This window comes from Xenopus laevis, chromosome 6S, assembly GCF_017654675.1.
Source record: "Xenopus laevis strain J_2021 chromosome 6S, Xenopus_laevis_v10.1, whole genome shotgun sequence".
In the NCBI taxonomy this organism is placed as follows: domain Eukaryota; kingdom Metazoa; phylum Chordata; class Amphibia; order Anura; family Pipidae; genus Xenopus; species Xenopus laevis.
Window position 1 is genome coordinate 79,968,543 of NC_054382.1, and position 18,263 is coordinate 79,986,805.

At 40.2% G+C, this 18,263-nt stretch overlaps 1 protein-coding gene across 9 annotated transcripts in view; it reads left to right on the forward strand.

Annotated features, from left to right (window-relative positions):
* The window catches only part of atxn1.S (ataxin 1 S homeolog), a 179,517-nt gene extending 164,688 nt beyond the window's left edge, over window positions 1-14,829 (forward strand). For all 9 annotated transcript variants that reach the window (XM_041567756.1, XM_041567755.1, XM_018269505.2 and 6 more), the window contains 2 exons: window positions 7,968-9,969; window positions 12,444-14,829. In XM_041567756.1, coding sequence (XP_041423690.1) covers window positions 8,137-9,969; window positions 12,444-12,956 — 2,346 coding nt within the window. In that variant the 5' untranslated portion in view covers window positions 7,968-8,136 and the 3' untranslated portion in view covers window positions 12,957-14,829. The remainder of the gene's footprint in view (window positions 1-7,967; window positions 9,970-12,443) is intronic.
* Window positions 14,830-18,263: the final 3,434 nt, after the last annotated feature.

The window sequence follows — 18,263 nt, forward strand, 5'->3', positions numbered from 1 at the left end:
CAGCTCCCAGTTCAGATGTTATGTGAGTGCTCCAAAGGGGGTCTATGACTTTATTTCTGAAGAGAGGGAATTCTCTCGAGGAATTCAGGAATGGCATTTCAAAATATAAGTAGCAGCAAAACAAAAGGGTTTAGGGCTAGTCCACACGGGGAGATAGCCACGCGTTTGCGGTCGCGGCGACAAAGCGCCGCGCCAGTCGCCGCGACCGGCGCAGGCGACAGTTTTGTATGGGCGCCTATGTAAAAACGCCTGTGCTAACCACACGAGGCGAAGCGCTTTTCAACAGTCACCTGAAAAAGCCTGGCGAGGCATTTTCAGGCGACTGTTGAAAAGCGCATCGCCTCGTGTGGTTAGCACAGGCGTTTTTACATAGGCGCCCATACAAAACTGTCGCCTGCGCCGGTCGCGGCGACTGGCGCGGCGCTTTGTCGCCGCGACCGCAAACGCGTGGCTATCTCCCCGTGTGGAATAGCCCTAAAGGAAGGAAACAGCAGTAGAAGTAGTGGGGGGTACAACAAAGAGGTTGCTCTGGGAGGAACAGAGGATTCAGCCAGGAACGGATGGAGACACAAGAGATTAGATGTAGTGAGGTGCAGTGGAATAAAGGGCTTTGAAGATTATGTCAAGGAATTTATAAATGAATCTTGGTTTTACCGGAAGGCATGATAAAGACTTCGGTCTGCCCTCTTGGATGAGAGGAGGAGAATTCGAGAAGCAGTGTTTAATGCAGACTGTAGTGTAGACAGATGGGAGTTAGAGAGGCCAGGTAGTAGAAGGTTACAGTAGTCTAGTTGGAATAGGATGGGAGCATCTTAACTGTTACTTGGGAAAGAAAAATACATGTTTTGGCAATATTGCTTAAGAAAAAGTTCCAGGTCTTGACGGTTTTATTAATATTATTTTATTTAATAAAATTCCCCCTTGTTGCTAAAAGTAGAAAGTAAGAGCTATGCTTGCAGACCATTTGGGGCTATCCCCTTAGTCTAGTGGTACATTATAAGGATAGATAAGAAAAGGCAGCCTGGGGCCCAGGGCAGCATTCTATGTAATTTCAAACCACTACTTTCAGTTAGCCTATTTATTAGCAATGCAACAAAGGGCCTGCAGCTTTCAGTGAATGGAAGAAGCTGCTACTACCCACTGTAGTTTATGTTGAAGGAAGAGCACTTACTGTATGTAGATGAAATGCATAATGCCAGGCAGGGCAACTAATATACCAATAACAATAACTTTATGATTGGATATTTGTTCATAAATCAACCTAATCAGGTTCAACAGGAGAAAATATATTTGAGTATTTGTGCATGTACTGTATGTGGGAGTCAGTAGCTACTATGTCTTGAGAAGTGCCTGTTGCCCAGTTTAAAGGGGACCCAAAAAAAATCCTATTTTATCACAAGCAAAATGCAATTTTAATTACACTATATAAATGATTTGAATCTTGTTTCCTTCAGTCTGGTATTTCAAAATTATAGCAAGCAGGCAGCAGCCATTTTGTGGACACTGTTATTAAGGCAAGCCTTGCATCATCTCAGAATCTTGTTTGTGCACCAGAATGGGGGACCCGATGTCCATCCCCATGCCCTGGCTACAGATTTAAATGGTAAAGAGAACGGGGGAATATTTAGAGAGCAGTGACATCTAGGAAGTGCTGAATGAAAATTGAAAGTAATTGTCTGCCCCGACCTATGCATAAGGCATAGAGGAGGGGCAGACAATATTTGATTGACAGCTGAGATTTTTAAATGAGCTTACAACAGCTATGAATGCTTTAATAAAAAATAGAAATTGGATTTCATGTTTAATTTGAAAAGGACTTTTATTATACAGATTTTTCTGTCTGGGTGAAAGGTCCACTTTAACATACATTTTATAACTAAAAGAGTAATTGCCAAAATAGTATACTAAGCATTTATATTTACATTACGCAATAATAGTTACAAGTTACACTACAAGATGCAGCATGGTGTCTGTAGTCTGTCCTTCCTCTAGCCAAACTAGGGTTGCCACATTTTCGCCCAGTGGAATCCTGGCAGGGTGTGGGGCAGTGATGTGCAAAATTATTACCAGTAGTTGGCTCTGAAACTCATGGAATTACAGTAGACTGGAGGCATACATGCTGAAATGACTAAAGAATCTTTGATTGATTTCCAGCAAAAAAATAATTCTCTGCTTGGTGAATGTGACACATGCCATGTATAATGCTAAACCTGAGAGAAGCTTATGTATTTTCATGCTGAGTTTTAATTACTAGCCTGGTGTTAAGCATCCCATATAGCGCATTGGCTCGAAATAGAGCAACGGATACGATTTTCGCAAAGACCCATGGCAGCTAGATAAATGTGTCTGTTCCCATGCCAGCATGTATTTTATCATAATAATAAACTCTGCAGCTTCTGACCCACAGTATACAGCAACTTTGTGTCAGTGGGATTTATTAGAAAAAACACATTCATCAAGTAACCCGCCCGACCTCCCCACAAACTCTACCTGTTGTTCTGTGGAGCATTAGCAATGCTGGACAGTGGACAGTAGTCATGTTCCTCATTGTCTCTGCATTGCAAACACCTTTGACCTGGTCTTGGATACAGTCAGTTCATTGTGGAAAAGATTTTGAAGGGGTTTTCATATACAGTGACTTTGGTTTATTGTTTTAAGCTTCAAGGGCCAGTGGTAATGTTTTCCTTGAATTTGTACCATAATGAAAAAAGAAATAGAAATTGTGATATAATATATTTAAAAATATTATATGACTTTCAAAGAAAAAGTAAAGACAACAATGCACCTGGAATCAATGCGCTATTATGCAAAAAAACAAAACAAAAAGAAAATTAGATTTAATGGCATTTCTCCTGGGAGTACTCCCAAATGCATATCATGCAGACCAAAGAACAAGCTTAAAACACCAGCGCACTTAAAAGAACCCTGCTACTTCTGTAGACTCCTGTATTATTCATATTCAATTCATTGCCTGTGGTAAGATCATAAATCATTTGTGTTGCCCAGCAGGACTCTTCAGTAGACTGGAATCACTTTAACATACTAAATTAAAACCTAGGTAATTCTGCCAAGTTGCAGGAACAGTCCTCCCATACTGCTTTAGAGAGATGAAAAGCTAATTGACATCTACATTGTTGTCAAATGAGCCTTCAAAAATATATATTTCAGACCCCCCCAGATAGGGTTGCCACCTTTTCTGTAAAAAAAAAAATACCGGCCATCCTATATTTTTAGGGGTTTTCCCTATTAATAACATTGTCCCCAAGCAACATTTTTACCGGCTAGGCACTCTAATGTTACAGTTGATGTTGTGCCAATTATAATCATTAGGAAGATCTTACCTTCAATTTACTTGATGCTTTTTGTGACATACAATGGGTCTTGAAAAGCAGGACCAAGCTGAACATTTCACACACCCACCATACATGCATACATACACATTACAGAGGCCTATTTCACTGTTTTTACAGATCAGATCACAGTGGGGTCTGACTAATCATATTAAAATTCTATAATGTATATTACATCACAAAAGTTGTGCTATGTTCATGGATAAGTTGTACCACGTTTACTAGAAAAAGTGTGATAATGGCCTTAGTATTACAGCAAGCTTTGTCATATACACACTACACAAGGCATATAATGCTTCAAAAATCATTGATTTCCAGTCTGTATATACAGATTTTTCTATGTCCTAATATTATTTATATAATTTGAGAAAGGCCTCGGAGAGGCCGAAACGTTAGTCTTTTAATAAAACATTTTTTATTTACAAGTAAGTCCTGAGAGTGCGGACCTTTTGTGTGTTTTATATATATATATATATATATATATATATATATATATATATATATATATATATATATATATATATATATAACTACTACAAGAAGGTCGGCACTCTCAGGACTTATATACTACAAGTAGGTCGGCACTCTCAGGACTTATATACTACAAGAAGGTCAGCACTCTCAGGACTTATAAAAATCATAATATTTATTATAAATGACTAACATTTCAGCTAGGTCCCACCTAGGCTAAACGTTAGTCATTTATAATAAATATTATGATTTTTATAAGTCCTGAGAGTGCTGACCTTCTTGTAGCAGTTATGGATAATTTATTGGCACTGCACCCAGGCAAATTTAAGTAACTTTATCGAGAGTGCTGGCAACCCTTGGACTTGTGTGTGTGTGTGTGTGTGTGTGTGTGTGTGTGTTTGTGTGTGTGTGTGTATGTATATATATATATATATAATATAACCCTATATAACCTATATAGAGTAGTAGGAAGGCAGTACAGAAATAACATCAGGGCTATGAAGCAGATTGGTAGATGGAAGATGATCTGAGGCTGTGTGAATACATCATATGTTTGCAGAGAGATTAGTAATAAAAGGGCAAACCTTTATTGATATTAATACATTTTATTAATTAACACAGGATGAATGATTAAGCCATCTGAAGTTACACACACTCAAGTAATTGTAGAATGAAATAGATAAGGAACACTTTCTCGTTTGTATCTATTTGATCAAAGAAATTCTTATCACTTGTCATGTGACTTGTTGCTCCTACTCCTACACCAGTTTGATGAGCAGTTATCTTGAGTCAGCTTGAAACATCCGCTTCACTGTGTATCTATACTATCTGGAGTTTTATGTGCAACACCCTTTGCAATTTTTTTTGCTGTCTTTGCCACTGCATGTTTTAGTTCATATTTCAATATAAAGCAGTCTTTCTTTAAATGGCCTGGCTTTTTACAGCGAAAACACTCAACTCTGCTCTGTGCATCTCCTTTTGCAATTTTTCCAGCTTTAAAGGACCAGTAACATCAAAAAAAAATGTTCAAAAATTCGTTAGAGCACAACAAAAAATGAACACAGAGACAAATGAAACTTTTAAATAGCAAAGACTTTATTAAGAAATAACTTACAGAAAATCCACTTCCTGTCCTCTTCAGAAACGGCGAAAAGGCGACCATCCACACTGCAGCAATCGATTTCTTCTCCCTGGATATTCATCCTCCTCTCGTTGTGTCCAACAGCAGCTGGTTTGTTCCTGTGCTGGCGGCGATGAACTGACAGCAGCGAGTCCTCTCGCTTCCCTTCCACTGGCCTGGCCGTCTACAGTCTCCCAACGGCACACTTGTTCCTGCACTTTCACTGTGCATCGGCTTCCCTGCTCCGCTCTCCTCACCTCCCTCTCCGTCTCCCCTCCTCCCCAAGCTGCTGCCTTATCAATGGGCTGCTATAGACATCACGCGTTACTGTGAATATAAAATGTCTGGACTAGCCGGCAGTGCAGCATGCATGTGTATATTTTCAGCAGCAGTAGAGCCGATCCTGCCCAGACCCTAGGGAAGCAACTTCATGTACAATCAGCGCGCCAAGCCGCGTACTTCCATTCCGACCTGGATCGAGTCTGGTTACTAGCTGCCCTTCTCTTCCTCCTCCCTCACTCACACCAGCGAGCGCCACGCTCGGCTTTTGGGAAGGAAAGCTCAGGAGGCAGCGGCCGCGCTGTGGGAAATGCTGCCCCGGATTCCAATTCCAGCGCCGGGGAAGTGAAGGCAGAGCACGAGCAGAGATCCCAGACGCACAGTGAAAGTGCAGGAACAAGTGTGCCGTTGGGAGACTGTAGACGGCCAGGCCAGTGGAAGGGAAGCGAGAGGACTCGCTGCTGTCAGTTCATCGCCGCCAGCACAGGAACAAACCAGCTGCTGTTGGACACAACGAGAGGAGGATGAATATCCAGGGAGAAGAAATCGATTGCTGCAGTGTGGATGGTCGCCTTTTCGCCGTTTCTGAAGAGGACAGGAAGTGGATTTTCTGTAAGTTATTTCTTAATAAAGTCTTTGCTATTTAAAAGTTTCATTTGTCTCTGTGTTCATTTTTTGTTGTGCTCTAACGAATTTTTGAACATTTTTTTTTGATGTTACTGGTCCTTTAAGAGATGTTTCTAGTGCTATAGTTTCTTTCACAACTCTGTTTTTCTTTCTGCGATTAGTTATTTCTGACTCTGGTCTGACTTCAATGGCATTTATCAGAGGGCTATATGATTCAGGAAGGCTGCATAGAAGGAGAGCTGCTGAATGGCTGACTTTAATTTCCTCTTCAATTCCTCTGAGCTGCATTTCCTGATTTTTTTTTCTGCAGTCTCATGCTGTATAGCTTACGCAGCAGGTACAGTTTACTGTTTAAGTTTGATCTCTCATGGAGTGACTGCAGTGCATTCCACATAACGTTTGCTGTAGATTCTTCTTTCCTGATGTGAATCAGTTGATCATCTTCCACCAGTAGGCTAATAACTGCTTTAACCTGTCTGTTTCTTTTATCCAAAACCTCAGGATTGTTTTCTGGTCTCTCTGTGCTGATTACCTCCCACAAATCATCCTTACATAAAAGCATTTCCACCTTAAATTTCCATAGCTGATAGTTGCTGTTATTCAGCTTTGCTATGCCTGACCTGAACTTAGTGTTGCCACCCGGCCGGTATTTTACCGGCCTAGCCGGTAAAACACCAGCCAAGGCCGGGGCTGGTATTACAAATTTACCAGCAATGTAGCTGCCGGTAAATTTGTAATACACCTAAAAAAAAGCCCGTGGCCTGCCCCCAGCCTGCTCAAACGTACCTTTTTTTGCTGAGCTTCTTGCAAAATGCACGCTTGGCTCCGCCCACTTTGACATCACGACCCGGCCAGCCAATAGCACGTCTCGGCTCGCCCCCTTTATTGTCACATCCCCGCACTTTTAACCCCGCCCCTCCACCTGCCCGTAAAGATCATTTTAAAAGGTGGCAACCCTACCTGAACTCCAGACTAGCTGCCATTTTACCATGTGCTCAGCTTCTGTCTGTCTCTCCAGAGATTCTCAGGATCAGATACCAGTGGTGCTGTGATTTGGGCCCATAACCTGTTAGCAGAGAGCTGATCTGAACTGCATGTGCAGCTTCTCTGTAAGTGAGGACAAACACACTGACTTCTGTGTGAACAGTAACTTGGTTGCTTTATAGAAAATAGTAATAGTTAAAGGTTTACAGTGGTAAATGTTTACTAATATTTGCCAACATTTCATTAAAAAATCCCCTATGTCTGGGTGCACTTTATTTCCATGAGAGTTCTCTGTTAACAAATGGGAAGCCCATGATACTGCTTAACTGATGCTAACAAGTATTAAAAAAAGAATACACTTAACAGCAAATCTCAGGGCTTAGAGGCGCATATTCTCAATTTTGCAGTGAGAGAAATAACACAGGATTTTTATCAGGTTTTCTCCTTGTAGAGCAACGTCTTTCCCTCACAGTTGTTTTCTCACTCACATTAACATACACCTCCACAAATCCAATAACAATCGGCACTTTGCTCCGGAGTGATACTTCTCTCAATAAAAAATGGGTCTCCCATCACCTCGCACCAAATTTCTTCATGTTCTTTCCCTTCAGCTGTCAGAGAATAATATAGTCCAACAACAGCTAAAAGGCTGCAGGATGAGTTGCCATGATAAAAACTGCATTTAAAGTGTTCCCCCCAGAAGAAAAAGCCAAGTGGGGAAAAATTGGGCTGGGTTGGGGAAATATAAATAAATAAATAAATAAGTGCTTCTCCAACCCCTCCAACACTAAAATAACTGATTTTATACACACTGATAGGACTGTATGCTTCATCAAATGAATGTTGCGAATTAATGCGTTTGTGTGTCTGTGACACCAATGATTAATTTGGTTCTGACCACACTCCAGATAATGAGAGCTCATAGGGTCTATCCCCAATTCATTACTTTACATCAGACAACACTATATCTGGCCAGACACACACACATTTGGGTATACAAATTAGTCATTAGAAACATCTCTAGCACTAGATGTAGAAGCTATGTTGCACTTGAAGAATGCAATTGTTTATGCTTCAGTTGTTCATAAGGTATCCTTTAATTAATGTCATTTCCATTTCCTAATTATTTTATCTAGATTTCACATCAACTGTTGGAAGATTGTGCTCCCAGGGAGATGATTCCTCATGAAGTCATTGGGCTCTCTAACAGATTTAAATGTGACTTTCCATTCACCAGACTGAAATCAGCATCAGTCAGACAGTGAGCAAGCCGTGGTGGTTGGCGGTGGTGGCAGAGAGCAAAACATGAAATCTAATCAAGAACGAAGCAATGAAAGCCTGCCACCAAAGAAACGTGAAATACCCGCCACCAGTCGACCTTCTGAAGAGAAGACTGTCGGACTGACAAATGAAAACCACCGCACAAATAGCTTATCGTGGCTCCCATCCAAGCCCAGCAGTGACCTTGGTGCACGCCATCATGGGCCTCCAGGAACTTCAGCTGAAACTGGTTTACAAAAGGGAGGAAGTTTACATAAATCACTTTCTACGAGTATGGACTATTCTCCCACTAGTACTACAAGATCGGTACCAGTTGCAACAACAGTTCCTGCCAATTATCAAACTGCTCAGTCTTTGTCAGGGGCATCTGTGTCTCCTGTGCAATATGCTAATGTGCCCCAAACCTACCAGTTCATTGGGCCACCATATAGTGGACCATCATATGCAGGATTCATAAATTCACAGCTAATTTCGCGTACATCAAATTCTGGATCCAGTGCAGTGTCCTCCATGCCAGTAGGTGTTACAACTCCAACCCAGCGATCCCAGATGGAGGCTTTTTCCAGTATGCAGGGACATAAAATAGAACCACATCTAGATCGGACACTAGGATTGGTTACTGCAGGGTCACCTACTCAGCCAAGTCAATATGTCCATATTTCCAGCTCATCACAGAGCACAGTCAGAACTCTCTCGCCACCTGTTCATTTACCTACTCACTCTACAGTGATTCCGAATACACTGACACTAGGTGCACCTTCCCAGGTGGTTGTGCAGTACTCAGATTCAGGAGCTCATTTTTTTGCTAGGGACCCTACAAAGAAGGAAGACAATTACAGGTCACAGACCAAGGAGTTATTGAATGGAGAAATAGAGAAAGTTCGAAGATTTGGAGTCCCTTGTACTGCAGATGCACAGTTAATGAAAGCAGGCAATAATAAACCAGCTTCCCAACATTATGAGACAAGACATGTAGTGGTGCACCCTAGTACTGATTATAGTACTCGGGATCCCTCAGGAGTTCGGACCTCAGTCATGGTAGTGCCTAGCAGCAACACTGCCACAGACATGGATGTCTCACAGACCATTAAGAGAGAAACCTCACCTTCAACTCATAACAAGGGAAGCATACATTTAGGAAAGCCAACCCATCGGTCCTATGCTTTATCCCCACAGCAAACTTTATGCCCAGATGTTGTAAAAACTGTGGCCACATTATCTCCTCACACTGTCATTCAGACAACTCACAGTGCAGCAGAACAACTTTCTGTTGGTTTGCCTGCTGCTTTTTATGCGGGTACACAACAGCCAGTCATTGGCTATCTCAGCAGTCAGCAGCAAACCATTGGCTACCCTGGAAATTTGCCACATCACTTGGTGTTCCCTGGCACCCAACCCTTACTTATACCTGTTGGCAATCCAGACATTGAATCATCTAGGGTTGGGGTTACACCTGGTATTGTGACATCATCTCCCCAGTTTGCAGCAGTGCCTCATACATTTGTCACTACGCCCATTCCTAAAGGTGAAAACTACAGTGCTGAAACACTGGCAACTCAAACTGCCTACCAGGCTGCATTGGTCCCAGCTCAAATCCACCTCCCTGTTGTACAGTCTGTTGCTTCTCATATTGCAACTGCCTCTACACTGCCCCCTTACTTTATGAAAGGGTCAATCATTCAGCTGGCCAATGGTGACCTAAAGAAAGTAGAGGATTTAAAAACAGATGACTTCATACAAAGTGCAGATATTAGCAACGACTTGAAAATAGACTCCAGCACTGTGGAGAGAATTGAGAACAGCCATAATCCAGGCATAGCGGTGGTGCAGTTTGCTGTGGGAGAGCACCGGTCACAGGTGAGTGAAGATTCAATAGTTTTGCACTTTGAGATATTATTGGTATGGCCAAAATGGCTCCATGAGTTTCAATATTCTACAAAACAAATTTAATCAGTACTCTTTCAGGTAAGAGTTTAGGATTCCTCAATATATAATCAAGGGTTAGTACATACTGGGAGATGCGGACCAGCAATATGAGGGGATACAAGAAACAGGGTTAAATTGGTTTCAACATCATGTACACGATCTGTTATTCACAATCCATGGAAATTGAGGATTTCCAACAGTGCGGGATTTATGTGATATTACTGTATACACCAGAGGTCTACTGGTAAAAACTGTTTATCCCCAAAAGAATGGTATTTGGTACATTTAAACACAAGTAGGCTCTAAATGCTGCACATTATGCTTTCATATTCTGTCTAAAGTAACCACAGACTTTTGTCAGGGAAAATCTATAACTCTTAAGATGCCCCAGTAGCTCTTTGTTTTCTTTTCTGTTAAATGACCGCACATCCTCTGTGCTGCTGTCAATTACCTGAGCTTGGGACTCACAATACACTGTTTATATAGAATATGAAAGTCACAATACAAGACTAATTAATAATACATTTAGATTCTCATTACATGGCAGCTCTAAAACCAGTGCAATTACCATCAGAATTTAATAATCAACCCTGAAGCATCAGCTTATGTGACACGTGAACCTGATTTTCTGCTTGATGATTTGCGACTGGCCCTAAGCTTCTCAACAGCTGCCCAGACCACATGGAGCATGTGCAGTGTCACTGGCACTCCTAACAAAATACAGTATGCTGACCCTCTGTTTCTTCAAGATCTATAGTAAAACTGCTATCCATATGGTTAGGCACTTAGATGTTCTATTTTAGCATTATGCAAAGCAATTTAAAGTACTGATGTGTAAGTGGTAAAAACTTGCACATACAATAAATTCCCCCACCCACCTTTTTCTAAAGGACAAGCCCAGTTTTGATATGACTCAGACCAGAAGTGTTTGTTTAAGTGCGCTATGTTCTTGTGGATAAATATCAAATGAGCAATGTTTTTCTTCCTTTTTCTGTTTTATTCAACACCAAACCACATTTATTTTGCTCTTTACCTGCAGGAAAAGCTTTTGAAACTGCAGTTGCAGTCATTTTTTTTTAAAGTTTCTACTTCATAAAACTAGTGGATACAAAATCTTATAATTACTATATCCAGTTTCACAGAAATACAAGTACCGATTTAACATTTTCAGTGATATAAGTTGTAAAGCCCACTTACAGCTGTGTGTGCTTAACCATCATTCATATAACAATTTCTTAGAACTGTCTAAGGTAGGTCACATAATTCTTGTGCCTGCCCTTGTGCCTGTCAACTTTTAGTATGTTATAGATTGGGCAATTCTAAACAACTTTTCAATTGGCCATCATTATTTATTTTTTATTGTTTTTTAATTATTTGCTTTCTCAATCTGATTCTTACAAGCTTTCAAATGGGGGCCACCAACCCCATCTAAAAACAAATGCTCTGTAAGCCTACAAATTTATTGTTACTGCTACTTTTTATTATTCATTTTTCTATTCAGGCCAGGGCCGGGCCAAGGTAGTTTGGCACCCTAGGCAAGGGTTTCCGATCAGCGCCCCCCCCCCCCCCTGCCGACCTGCATTTGCATTTCCCACCTTACCATTATGTTTTTTAATAAAAGAAACCGCATTATTGAATAAAACTTTTCATTTAAATAAATATGTAATGTTTATAAAAAAAATACGGTACACCAAAAAATACAAAGGTTTTATCCTGGTAAACAAACAAAGTGCAAATGAAGCCATCAATATTTCCCCCAAGGTGGCAGGCCTGCCCAAGCCCCCCATGATCTGTACCTGTGCCAGCAGCCAACAATGAGCCCAGTCATACTGCTGCCCAAGCCCCCACCTGTATCTGTGCCAGCCCAGCAGCCATCAATATTTCCCCAGGCCCAAGCCCCCCATGATCTGTACCTGTGCCAACCCAGCAGTCATCGATGTTAACCAAGGCCCAAGTCATGCCCCCCATGATCTGTACCTGTGCCAGCCCAGAAGCAAACAATGAGCCCAGCCATCCTACTGGTGCCCACACCCACACCTGTACATGTGCAAGCCCAGCAGCCATAAATATTTCCAATTCCCCAGGCCCAAGCCCCCCATGATCTGTACCTGTGCCAGCAGCCAACAGTGAGCCCAGTCATACTGCTGCCCAAGCCCCCACCTGTATCTGTGCCAGCCCAGCAGCCATCAATATTTCCCCAGGCCAAAGCCCCCCATGATCTGTACCTGTGCCAACCCAGCAGTCATCAATATTTACCAACAATTTTATCGTTACAGTGGGAGCTGAGCAACTTCTTTGCAATACTGCACTCCTTGCTTCTACTCTGTATACCATCTTGCTTTGATTTTAAAGATAATTTAAGTACTTAAATAAAATTGACAGTTTCTCTTCTTTTAATACAATAGGTCAGTGTCGAAGTCTTGATAGAATATCCATTTTTCGTATTTGGTCAAGGCTGGTCCTCCTGCAGCCCTGAAAGAACAAACCAGATGTTTGATTTGCCATGTTGCAAGTTGTCAGTGGGAGATGTCTGCATATCACTAACACTCAAAAATCTGAAAAATGGCTCGATAAAGAAAGGCCAGTCCATGGATTCGGCTAACTTCTTGCTGAAGCACCCAAAGAATGACAGTTTATCTGGAAACAGTCACAGGTATGCAGAACAAGAGAATGGAATTAATCAGGGAAGTTCACAGATGGCATCTGAAAATGGTGAACTGAGATGTCCAGCAGCATTGAATGCAGCCAAACTAGAACCTGGTAAGCCTCTGGCAACAAGGAAGAGGAGGTGGTCTGCCCCAGAAACACGAAAAGTAGAGAAGTTTGAAAAAGAACCACCATTGACTCTTCCCAAGCCTTCTTTTATTCCTCAGGAGGTTAAAATTTGCATTGAAGGTCGATCTAATGTAGGCAAGTAAAATGGTTTTAAGAATAGAAATTAGGCATACCCGTGTCATTTTTATTCAGATTTCTGTACTGTAGAATAAATAACCCAGTATTTACATGTTATCATCTTATTTTAGGTTTATGTTATAACATTGTTATAGTGGCGGCTGATATACTTGCAGGAGATTGTTGGTGCATATGTTTTTCCCACAAGTGTTTGTAAGTAGCTAGTTTTTAGCAGAGTTACTACAGGGGAAAAAATAGCTTTCTGCATTGATGATGAAGAGGAATGTATTAAAGTGGCTCCTGTCATCTTCTTACAGCATGCCACGTTCAACTAAAACAAGATTTTCCATTTTTTAGAGGAATACAAGGGAAATGCAGAAAGAAAAGAGATATGAGTGTGCGTTTCTGGGGATGCTTACATATTGATCTGTGGGTCTGTCTCTTGTGGAGAGAGATAAGACAATGTGTGTATTCTGGGGTCTCTGGCATAACAAAAATGTAGAATCAGAGGTTGAGTTTGGTCAATGTCTCAGTGGGGCTCAAGTAATTCTTCATGTTCACATTTCACTTCACCTGCCCAGCATACTTTGCAATTCCTGCCTGCCAACACTTTTCTTGGTATGATGCAAGTGATGCCGTTAATGGCCATTTTAATTTATAAACAACTTGGCCAATGGCACTGAACACTACCCTAAGGGGCAGATTTATCAAGGGTTGAATTTCAAAGTAAAAAATACTTCGAAATTCGACCATCAAATTGAAATTTGATTTGGGTATTCTGCGGTCAAAGTAAATTTTTCCGTTTTCACATTTTTCTGTTAAATAATAAAAACCACCAGAAGTCTGAATTTTTTGGGTAGTGTGAAATGCAGAAAAAAAAAGCAAACATATTTGGGGGCAATCAACCATGTATAATAATTCAAATTTGAAAAATACACTGGATTTTTAAATCACATTTTAAAAAAGTCATTCTAAACATACATGGATTCCAAATTATGATTAAATTTTTTTAGAAAAAAGGTTTTTTTTGACTAAATGCAAAATCTACACAGAGAATTGGGAATATTTCAACCGCTTTCTTCCCTAATTGCACAAATTAACTTCAGGGGAACACGCAAAGGTTTCCTATTCGAAATGTCAAACTTTTGTGCTGTGAAAAATGATTTCATATACCTTTATGTTGTTTCTCTTTTTTTCAATCTCATTACTGATGGTATAGCATGAGAAATTCTCACTGGCAAGGCAGAATAATATGACAAGCTGTGGAGGCTGTTGTTAAGGGTCATATTGTTCTAGTGAATTCCTAAGAGGGCAAATATTTTTTAACCATGGGCATGTGTTTTCTAAAGTTTAAGCACAATGCCTCTGGAGCACTAACATGAATAGTTTGCACCTTGGATGCAAATCTTTTGTGTTTTTAACTCTAGTACTGTTTTAGACATTTACTAATTGGTGCCACTTTTTTAAAGTTGTTTTTTGTTGTTATTATTATTTGTGACACAACAAAGAATTAGGACTGGGGGAGGGAAATGAGATTGTCTAATAGGCACTTAAATCGCTGTTCACACTTTATTGACGAGCATCTTGGTCTAATGTTTGTCTAGTACTGTATCTCACTTTTAATCTGTGTATTTAAACAAAAGAAAAAACTCTTCAACACTGAAACCATGTACATTTGAATTGCTTCTTGGAGCAAGATGTTGAACGTTTTCATGTGGTTTCAAAGGGATGAATGTAAACCTTGACCCAGGATGTGACCGTTATTGTCCCACAGGACTACTTTTCAGAAGGCACTTTTAAAAAAAAAAAAAAAAGAAAGAAAGAATGAAAGAGTTAAAGTCATATGTTAGCTGACACGAAAAAGGAGAGTGATAGGGAAACTTTAAGCTAGGTAGAAAATAGAAAAAAAAAATGTTGTCCAGTGTTTTTAAAAGACGGACTTTAAACTAAAAAAAGATTTAAAAAAAAGGAAAAAATAACTTTGCAGTTTGCACATCTTGAGTTTCGCATTTGGATGATATTCCTGCAAATGAATTGTGATAATGTTGTTGAGAAAGGAAAACAGCTGAAAGAACATGGATATATGTAGCAAATACTTATTAACTTGCCTAATTTGTTAGGGTGATGTTTCTTTCACAGTTTCAATCTTTCTGTCACACTGAACCAAGTCTGAGAAGGAGAACTCTTAGAAATCTCAATGTATTTTATTTTTATTTTTTTTTAAATAAATTTTCCTTTTTTTTTTTTTTGTAAGATTTACCTCTAAGAACTAAAGATCTGTAGTCACGAGTTTCAGATGTTTTCTGTGTATAGATGAGTATGTTTTTCCTTCTTTGTACTCAATTTGACGTAAATAGAAATCCGTACCGTATAAAGGACACAGGTCGATTGCACATGTTAAAAAAAAATATATATTTTAAAGGTGCAGTCCCACGTAGTCGTTCCAGAAAAAAAAACTATATATGCATTATAAATATTTGTACAAATCACTTTTGTTTCACTTTATCTATCTTGATCATATAATTCATTGTGACATGCTCTGGTAGCTTGCTTTTATGGAGAAATATTGGTTTCATATGTTAGGTGATGTTTTCTATTAAAAAAAAGTGTAATTTTTTTCCCTGTTCTCTGCAACTATGGAATCATTGTTGCAATCTTTTCTCAGTAATGTATTTAACCTTTAAGTAGATATAATATGTATTATGTGATATGTGTTAATTGAGCCTTGCACACATGGGCTTTCTGGCCTACATTTCCAAAGTTCTAGAAATTGTAGACATTTAACAAAAAGTTCTAACACAAAATATATATCTCTCAAATTGTCACAGAGTAGAAATGTTTGGCACTTTAGACAAGTCCAGTATCTAATCTAGCGAACATCTGGATATGAAACAACCACTTATATGTATTTTCCAGTCTTGAAATGTGATTGTCTTTACTCCCAATTTACTGAAAGTTTATGGAAATTGATTGATTTTAGATATCATGGCTGGTGACTTTATCTAATTTGAAAACAAAAATAGTGTTTAGAAATTATTTTGGGCATTGGGATGGTAATGCAAATTTTTGGGATTAGTTTTTTCATGGAGGCAAATACAGATAACTGAAGGCCTGTCCAGTTTCTTAATCATCTCTGTAAGTAAGATTCAGTCTAATAGATACAGCCCTCAGGGACAGCACTCCCATAGGTTGTTAGTAGGGCAGGCACAGGCAGCTGAGAAACAAGAATGACTGCCACTGTTCACAGTCTTGGGAACAATACTTACATTTTCCAGATGATTCTTTATCTTAATGTCACAACAAGACAATGCAGCACTTGATCTGTCAGTTCAGGAACAAGTGGCTGTTGTAGAAAAGTCAGGAGATTTAGATGAACGTTGCATTGGACAGGTTAGCAGTTGAGCTCCTGGGTCATACTGCCCATAAGTGATTGGACTGCTTGTTAACAAAGAATAAGCAGCCATCTCCTGAGTAATCTGATGGCCTGTTTGGTTCGTTGCTAGACTAAAGGTGGCCATAGACGCAAAGATCCTATCGTACGAATCGAGGATTCGGACCCGACATTTTTCGTCCGGTGGAGATCGGTCGTTTGGTCGATCGGACATGTTTGATTTTGTCCCAAGCGTCCCGCCGGAGCCCATTGCGCTCTCATCGTAATCCGATCGTTCAGCCATAGGGCCGAAAGTTCAGATTACCCCCAATATAGCCATGCCCGTTAGTGGCATATCAGGGAAAGATCGGCTCGTTTGGCGATGTCGCCAAACGAGCGGATCTTTGCGTCTATGGCCACCTTAAATTATCTGGAGATTGACAGGCAAGCAGTTAAATAATCCAGCCAACTAGGTGTACAAGGGAGCACCTCAAACCATGTATCTTGCAACATTGGGGAGCAGGTGAGAAACCTGACATCTAATTGTTGAAGGAGTCACACTGTGTTCTCAAGGTACAAAAATATAGACACTGAAAAAATACAAAATATGAATGTAGGATGGTATTTAGATGTCATTTTTAGACAAAGGAATATTTTAGGCAATAACCATTACTTCAACAAGCATTTAATGACACACCGCCATAAATATCAATACAACAAAAATCAGGCAACCCAGAAAGCAATAAACGAAATAAGAACATTAATGATAAACATGGGTGCAGTTTCATTGCGCTGAATGCGGTCATGTTGTAGCCCTTCTCTAATCTGGCTGTTAAGCAGATTTCCCAATACTGACGTAGCTCATTTTTCTGTTTATTGGCACTTGTTTGGATATTGGACAAGGAGAGGGCTTCTGTCTTAAACTCATAATTCAGTGCTCATTTCACTGCATTGTGTCTTCTCTCTTCTTGTGTCATTGTGGTGTGCCTCCCTGATAGAAGAGGGTTTATTGTTGTATGTTTTCCTCAGGGCACTTTTTAAATCTTCTGTTTCACTTGGTAAGGTATGAGGGATGGACACTGATTAGGCTTGTTTTCGAGGAGAATTCACCCTGGTACCACTATAATCACACACAAGTGAAACAGTATCATACATACATGGATGGCAGCAGAAAACCATTGATTTTCCCATGTATTTTCAGGCAATGAATGAATGAAGGTGATGTGATACAAAGAAAAACACTTGTAGTGTATATACAGCTCTTGAACTTAGTTAGCCTTACTCTATATCTCTACACATTAAACTGCCTGATTATGGCCGTTGTGGGCAACTGATGTTGCCTGGCACAGAGACTATGGAGGCCACTAGCTTTCAGAGTTAAAGCCTGCACATTCCTCTTGATGGGAAGCAGTTCATAAACTCTGTTTGATTCAGGGAATAGCTAGCGACCTTTCTAAACTGACATGGATTGATACCTATTGGAAAAAAGAAGCCCACAAAACTGCCTTTACTGTGATGGTGACAGAGCAGTGCAATAAATGATGACTGGTGGTGTAGGACTCTAACACATGTTAAATATAGGATGGCTGAAAGCTATAAGTTGAGGTGGTACAATTAATTTCTGTTGGCACAGTGGGGGCATCCAAAAGCAATGGAAGATGGGTCAGCCATAGGGTCCCTTAAGGTGGCCATAGACGTAACAATTACAATCTTTTCTGGAAAAAATCTTTCCAAGAAAGATCATTTGTTTCAATACACATGTGTAGAGCTGAATCGTCAGATATACAGGTAGAAACAAGTGTTCAATGTTTGGATGCCTTCCAAGACGCCCTATCAAAATTTTCCGGGCCAATTGAAGAGCCAACGATATCCAAGTCTTCTGCCCATATCAGTCGGCTTGTCTCCTACCATACACGTATGAAAATACATTTGTACGATAATATTGGTGCGTGTATGGCCACCT